The sequence below is a fragment of the Prinia subflava genome, chromosome 4 (genome assembly GCF_021018805.1).
Source record: "Prinia subflava isolate CZ2003 ecotype Zambia chromosome 4, Cam_Psub_1.2, whole genome shotgun sequence".
Lineage (NCBI taxonomy): Eukaryota > Metazoa > Chordata > Aves > Passeriformes > Cisticolidae > Prinia > Prinia subflava.
In genome coordinates this window covers 9,550,792-9,558,100 of record NC_086250.1, presented here as the reverse complement: position 1 = coordinate 9,558,100, position 7,309 = coordinate 9,550,792, and the positions used below count along the sequence as shown (strand labels likewise).

General features: G+C 42.6%; 1 protein-coding gene across 1 annotated transcript in view; it reads right to left on the bottom strand.

The window, feature by feature from the left end:
* Window positions 1–3,575: 3,575 nt before the first annotated feature.
* The window catches only part of ANO2 (anoctamin 2), a 130,986-nt gene continuing 127,252 nt past the window's right edge, over window positions 3,576–7,309 (bottom strand). The window contains exons 22-23 of the mRNA XM_063395389.1: window positions 6,246–6,351; window positions 3,576–4,808 (exon numbers count right to left, since the gene is read on the bottom strand). Coding sequence (XP_063251459.1) covers window positions 4,527–4,808; window positions 6,246–6,351 — 388 coding nt within the window. The 3' untranslated portion in view covers window positions 3,576–4,526. The remainder of the gene's footprint in view (window positions 4,809–6,245; window positions 6,352–7,309) is intronic.

The window sequence follows — 7,309 nt, the reverse complement described above, 5'->3', positions numbered from 1 at the left end:
CCCTGTTAATTAATGCAGCCATTAATAATTGAATAATCAATTAATAATTGAACACATTTGCAGATGATGGGTAAAGGATGGGAACTGCAGGGAATATGCAGAGTTTTGATAGTACTGAGGGATTTAGGACAGACTAAAACATATTTAGGAAAAAACTCGTGCAGACCTTTCCTTGAAAAAGATGTATGTGGTGCATACAGACTCTGTACTCATTTTTTTGCTAAAAATTTTCTTCAGCTTCCAAACATCCTTTCAGATGAACCATGGACTGATGGCCCTTGCAAGGTAAGATCTGGGAGGTCAGATGTAATTCCTTCTCCTCTCTCTACTTTTAAGGGCAATTCTATGGTTGTATCTGAATTTTTGTGCTCCTGGACACACAAGATATCTTATCCAGTACAAGGTGTGGAGGAATTCACCTACAAATAACAGCTCACAAGCAAAACTGGTTTATATTTTCTTTTCAAAAGCAAGATAATTAGACCAGACGGGGAGCAGAGAGACCATCTGTGGTTAATTAAAGGGTGAGACTGCAGAGCAGCAACAGATGTTATATTGCAGTAGTCAGAGTTTATTGCCAACAGGGGTGAATACTGTGCATGGTGGACTGGGTATTTCCAACCAATTATTTAACAGGCAGACTTGCACAGAGGTCACCCTTTTCTTCTTGGAAAAAGGAGGGGTTTGAGTGTCATGAATGTTGGAGTTGCAGGAAAGGTCTAGATAGCAAAGTTTTCTATATCCTGAGAGGAGGACTGAAAAGCCAGTGACACCCATCACACAAAAAGGTATCTAGGACTGATGATTAAAAATGGGCAGGTCTGCATGAAGAAGACATGACAGAAAAAGCCAACATTTCCACAGCTTCACTTAGTTCCTGAAAGCCCCCTTTAAAACTAGAGAGAAGCACAGTGAGAGGGTTCACGGGGCTGTGTGGATCAGACAGATCCTCTAACCAACGGCATTTGAGCATGGAGAGACTCTGGAGCAGGGAGCTCCTTCCATCTGGGTCCATTTCTTCTCCTGAGTAACTCCTGAAAGCTATTTGGAACTAACCTGCACCAGTCCAAGGCAGAAGCTGTGGTAAATGAAGCAGCAAAACCTGTGGAGTTTCTGCTGGACAGAAGGTGAACACACCTCACATTGCCTGACCTGACAGGGTCACATCTAGCTGGAGCTAGTAAGGCTCTATAAGAGCCATTCCATTCCTCCCTTTTTTGCCTCCTATTTTCACTGCTCTGATTAGGTGTGCAGGTTCAAATGTTCCTATTGATGAGGCTCCATGGATCCTAGAGTGTGGATCTGGAGGTTTGGGACTAGGTGTAGGACCCAGTGTGGTGTTAGATGCTCACACACACACAACACAGACATGCTGATTTTCATTTGTTTGCCTGCTTAATTGGGGTTTTCACTTTATATCTGGAGGGATCCAAAATGGCTATGAAATCCTGCACCACATTTCTATGCAATTCCTTCTCCACTTCTTCTTATTCCTTCTCCACTTCTTCCCCTGCAGAAATTTTAGCTGGTTTTCAGTGCTAAAGCAAGGAGTGACAATAGCCCACAGGTTTTGTTACCTTTGTGCCTCTACTTGCATCCCTATTCCCTTGGTCCCCATGGAGAGCTCTCCATGCACATCTCTTGGAACAGCCATTCTCTGCTTCTGAGGCACAACTTCTGGCATGGGGGAGCTCTGTGGGTAGACTTACAATTATCCTGCTGATAAAAAGGGGGCAGATAAAGTCTGGCTTTGTCCAAAAAAAGATAAGCTGGAAACTGAGAATGACGGAATACCTGATCAGTGATCTACAATTACAGCAGCTGCTGGGAAGCGCCGTCAGGAGAATCCAGGGGTTGCCATGGAAATGCAACAAAGGTTGCAATCCTCAGGGAGTGCACCTGAGTCAGGTACCCAACGTGCAGGAATCCTCAGTGAATGAAACTCTCAGGTTTAAGGGGGAAACAGCAAGCATATCAGAGATAAAGATAATTGAGCTGTCTGTCCTGTTTGTGATATCAGGGGAGATCCCATCTGGACATCGGCCGGGATTGCTGCCATGCCTCTTTCCCAGCCTTGTTTGGGTGAAATATATAAACCTCAGGAGAACTTGCACAGCATCAGTGTACATCTGCTGGCTTCTCTAGTTCCTTGTGCTAGGAAATCTAGAAAAACTTTATCATTTTTGGACCATGGCAAGCATTTCAGTTGCTTGTTATGGAAATCCTGTGTAACAACAGCCTAATGCACTCGACTTTGGGATAACATTTTTCTGACTGCTTTGGAGTGACTCACAGTTTTTAAAAAGGTATTTCCTGAGTGGAGGGAGGATGTACAAAATGTACAAAATGGTGCTATTTTAAGGAAACCCTTATTTCTGAGTATATTTCATCAAACCAGCCACTGCTAAAGAGGGTGCCGTGCAACCTGCGTGCAATCCCTTTCTAAATCCATTTCTGCACACCCTCCCATATTCCTGGAAAAAGGAGAGGAAGAACTATGACAAACAACACTGATATTTCTGCTGTTTAGAAACATTTTTTCTCCCCATCAGAGGCTGTTTGGAGTGAAGAGAATTCACTGAATTTCAAAAAACTAGAGTTGCAATAAACAAACATAGATACTCCCAAAGCCTCAACAGTTTCAGATCCCCAAGTCCATCAGAAGAGCATCCTCTTGGTGTAAAAGGGGGAGTAGATGTTATTAATATCAATTATCTTAAGACATTAGACTGTGGAATCCCCAACAGGGCTTTGTTGGCCTTTTGAAAGTAAAATGAGATGATTTGTTTTTGAGGAGAAACCCTTCCCTCATTTAAATGTTGAACTTAGAGGGGGAAATCAAAGGTTACATCTCAGCCCTGTCCCAGATTTTCATCTGTGAGAGAGCCAAAGCCTTAAAAAGCAAGAAAACAAAAAAAAATTAATCACCTAACAAAACTAAAACAAAACAATGAGCTTTGACAGGGAAAAAGAGGAAAACACTTGGAGAGGACTGACTTTTTTCAACAAAGTTAAACATTTGCAATTTTAGTTCAGATGATGTTATCTTTTCAAATACCATTTCTGTATAGAAGAAATAAATAACCCAAAAGTAAATTTTAAAAATGAAACTCCATTTTTTTTTTCATTTCAGCCCACCCTGAAACAGTTCTCCCATTTTGATGTGCCTTAATTTGGGCACTGAATGAAAAAAGAAATCATTTTTGCATTTCCCATTATGTTAATCAAAGTTGCAACAGAGAACAATCTTTTCATCTAAGACATTAGTAAAATCTTAGTCATCAGAAATACATCAAATAAGATTATTATGTTAAAGAGCAATCCTGAATAGAATGTCTGAAACTGGAGTACTTCTTTTGGTTTGCATTTTTTATGGTTTTAAAAGTAATGTTGAGAAGACAAAGTAAGAAGAAAAGCTTTTGTTCAGACTCTGAATTTCAAGCTGGGTTAGAGACAGAATCTACAGGAAAAGAAGCAGATTTTTTAAGAAAGTTTAATTTTCATTCATGACAGAATAAAATTATTCCTTAAATGCTCATAGGTGAAAGCTTGTTAGTGAATATGTTTATCTTACAAGGAAATGCAGTTCTGAATAATATTTTACTTTACAGTAAATCACAACAGCAGCAATTTTTGTTACTTTACATGCAGTGTACATGGAGATGCCACATGATTTACAGGGCTTGATTCCATTCTCCCTCCTCAGCTTTGCACTGGTGGTTCAGTGGCGTGATTCCTCTTGACACTGGCTGAATTCCAAGTCTGAGTGAGAGAAGAATCAAACATGCAAGGTTTGGGTTTTAGTTTTCTGCTCAGGACAATGAATGCCAAGGAGCTTCCCTGGTTCTGGCAGCTCCAGCCATTCTGATGGCCTCCCTGCTCACCAGCACATGCATTCCAGCTCCTGCTAAGCAAAGCACAACATAGCCATAGATGCAAATGCCCAGTCATTTAAATTCCTTTTGTTCCCACATTTCCCAGAGCCCTGCATGCCCTCCAGAGGTGGCACAGAGGTGGCAGTGTAGGTTAGGAAGGCACAAAGACTCTGTGATGCTCCACATGTTTGCAAACCCTCCGCTGGCAGCTACAGCCGATGAGGTGTGTGCACTATCCCATGGTCAGTCCCTCTCCAAGGTCAGCCCTTCCTCATGGTCAGTCCTTCTCCACAGTCAGTCCAACCTGCCCAAGGGTAGAGACTAAAGCTGGAGTGTCCCCATGCCCCACTGGACATCTGCAGGAGGAGGGATGGTTGCCAGGAGAATTCCTGCACAGGTCCCCAGCTCACATCCATCATCACTACAAGAACCAGCTACAGCCCCAGTATAGCCCTTTATCTCGCCCTGATGAAATCTGGCAATGCTGCAGCCCAGAGGGCATTTAAATTGTAACAGAGGCCCTCACATCTGGAGATTCTAAGGAGGCAGAAGAGCCTCCCTGTCCCTTGTCCCTCCGTCCCTTGCAGCAGGTTCAGAATCGCATCACGCAGTAAGCAGAGGGGAGCACAGGCTGTTCCCTCCCCTCACGAGTCACACCACGGTGTGCTGGGAGCTGAAGGAGGTGAAGCTGCCCTTGGGGCTGCGCTGACACTGGGAGAAGCTGGCAGCCCTGGTCCTTTTGCTTTTGGCCCCGCTCCTGCGTTTCTGCTTGTCGCGTGCGATAAAGCTTTCGATCAGCTTCAGCTTCTCGTGCTCTTCCTTCAGGAAGAAGTCAACAAGCACCGTCTTCTCCTTTTTGATCTGTTCACTGATGTCCTTGGGGATGTCAGGGATCATCCAGTCAACCAGAACACTGAGGAACATCACCAAGTTCTGCGAGCACAGCAACAGACATGAAGCAAGCATGAAAAATCCAAAATACTCATGCTGGAGCAAACCCAAACCTTTGGTATAGTTGTGAGACAGATGTCAAACACATTTTGCTGTTGGTGTGTGGTAGTAAACAGTTGATTAAGGTCTAATTTCAAGAAACAGCTCAGGTTTGTGCACAGCTACCCCTCAGTGTAGAGGCTGAATTAAACACGTGCTTCAGTCAGGTTTGAAATGGGAAAGGACATGAAATCATCAAATAGTCCATGGCCTTAGTATCTAAACCAACATTATTCTTTATAGGTATCCAAAGGTGCCCCGTTCTCAATACTCAATTCCATGATACTGAGTTCAGAATCCATTAATATAAGGACATCCTCCTATACCATCAAAAATCCAACAACATGAGGAAAAGATACCAATGTGTTTCCACTGTGGCCTGAGCACACAGGAGACAACCTTCATGGCCATTCTGTCCTCAAATCCTTCTGTCTGCTGACAAGCAGGATTGTTTTTACACAATCACAGTGTACAGGCCAAAACCCCAAACCTCAGGTGTTAAGGTGATTACAGGTGGTGCTATTAACATCAAGCAGGAAGCAGACTGGGCAAAAAGGTTTGCTTGCTTGTGAAATCTCCAGATAAGTGATGCTTTGGGGGTTGTATTGCCATGATAATGCTTTGAGAAGTGCTGTGCTGTGTAATGCCTAGAAACATGTGAGAACTGTTGGCTGACAGTGCTGCTAGCATGAACTCTCTGTCCACATCCAAGGCAATGGAGCTAATTAACCAGAGAATGTTCTCTGGCAGAGCAGGCAGAGGATTTGAAGCCCAGAAGAACCAGTTGCTTTCAACTGATTTGCAGCCAGTGGTGGAAAATTACTGAAGGCACAGCAAAGAAGCAGAACAAGGCAAGATTCACAGAAACACTTGGGAACACTTGGCAGGTAAGGACAAAAGAAAGGCAGATTTGAAAAAGAGATATGGGCCAAATTTGGCAGGGGTAGGATCCCAGATCATGGAGGAGAGCAGAAGGAAGCCATTCAAACAGCAAGCCATGATAGCAAATCCCTTGCTAATGAAATCCTCACACTGGGGACAATTTACTGAGCTTAATTCCAGAAAGTAGCAAAAAACCTTGGAGGATTTATTACTTCTGTTTATTTCTCACTTTGGGTAAAGAACAGCAGTTAACAAGCCTACACAGCATTTATGTGATTTTTACAAGTGGTGCCTCTGAGAATATAAAAGTTGACAGAGTCCACTTATACATTCAAAAGCTTGGGGTATTTTGAGGATCACTGCTTGCACCAAGAGCTAAAGGAAGCTGTGGGTCTTGCTTTCCATGTCTATTGGACATGGGCTGCTTTGGAACATGCATTTGGATTCATTTATGATGATCTTTCTGTGACTGAAAGTGAAGAAACTCAGCAGACTTACCTGAAACAGAATCACAAAAGCCAAGCGAGCAGATAAGACTGCCCAGTACTGCTTAGAAAACTCGTACTGGTGTGGGGACCAAGGTGGTTCTCTGTAGTCTTTGAACCTAGAGATGGAGACAGCTCAATTACCACAGTTCCAGAAATTTCCTCCAGCATCAATTGCTGTGATTAACATGATTTTCCAGTCACAAAACCTACAGAATCAAATCCTCCAGATGTTCTTACTTCAACCCTTATTATGAAATACAGCTTCAGAATTAGAGCTGGACCACCTCTGCTGAATTAACACACTTAGCCCGGTTTTCATGGTTGTAACCAAAATCACAACACTGTTTTAATGCTGGAAATGTCCAGATTTTAGAGGATTGACAGAAGTCCCGTTTATTTTCTTAATGTAAATTGACATCAATGTACAGGGAATAAAATGCTGAAATGAAAGCAGAGAGATAGTCCAAGGCATTTTCAGACTGAAGGAGATAAACCTGCATTCATCTCACCTAAAACTTGATTAATTTAGGTAATAATTCAGCCCACATAAAATGTGACTCATGCTTTGGTGATTCCTGTCTTTGCATTAACGAAAGGCGGAGCCACGGGAAAGGCACTTCCTAAATTAGGTGTCTAGCCTTAGACAGGATAAAAACAGAGCCTTAGTGGTTTGGTGTAAAGACTGTTGCTTTTAGTATTATCATCAATCATTTGGAATTAAACAACAGGCTAATAAAAATCACAGATGCTCCTAAATTGGAAAGTTTTGAATATAGCAGGAAACACAGAAAGCAATAAGAAATGGAGACAGGAAACACAATGAGAATAATATGGGGAAATGGAAAATAATTAAAAATAAAACACTTGAAGGATCTTTGAAGGGATAGTGTTTGAAAGTCGAAATAGCCTGGAGCTTGCAGTGGCCAGCAAGTCAGCACAAGTTTAAAATATGGCAGCAGGACAGTGTATGGGTTGTGGGTGTATCAACAAGAGTCACAATGGTGCTGGGGGGGGGAATTAGCCTTCCTCTGAACAGCCCAGGTAAATCCACACCTGGAATGCTGCATTCAGCCA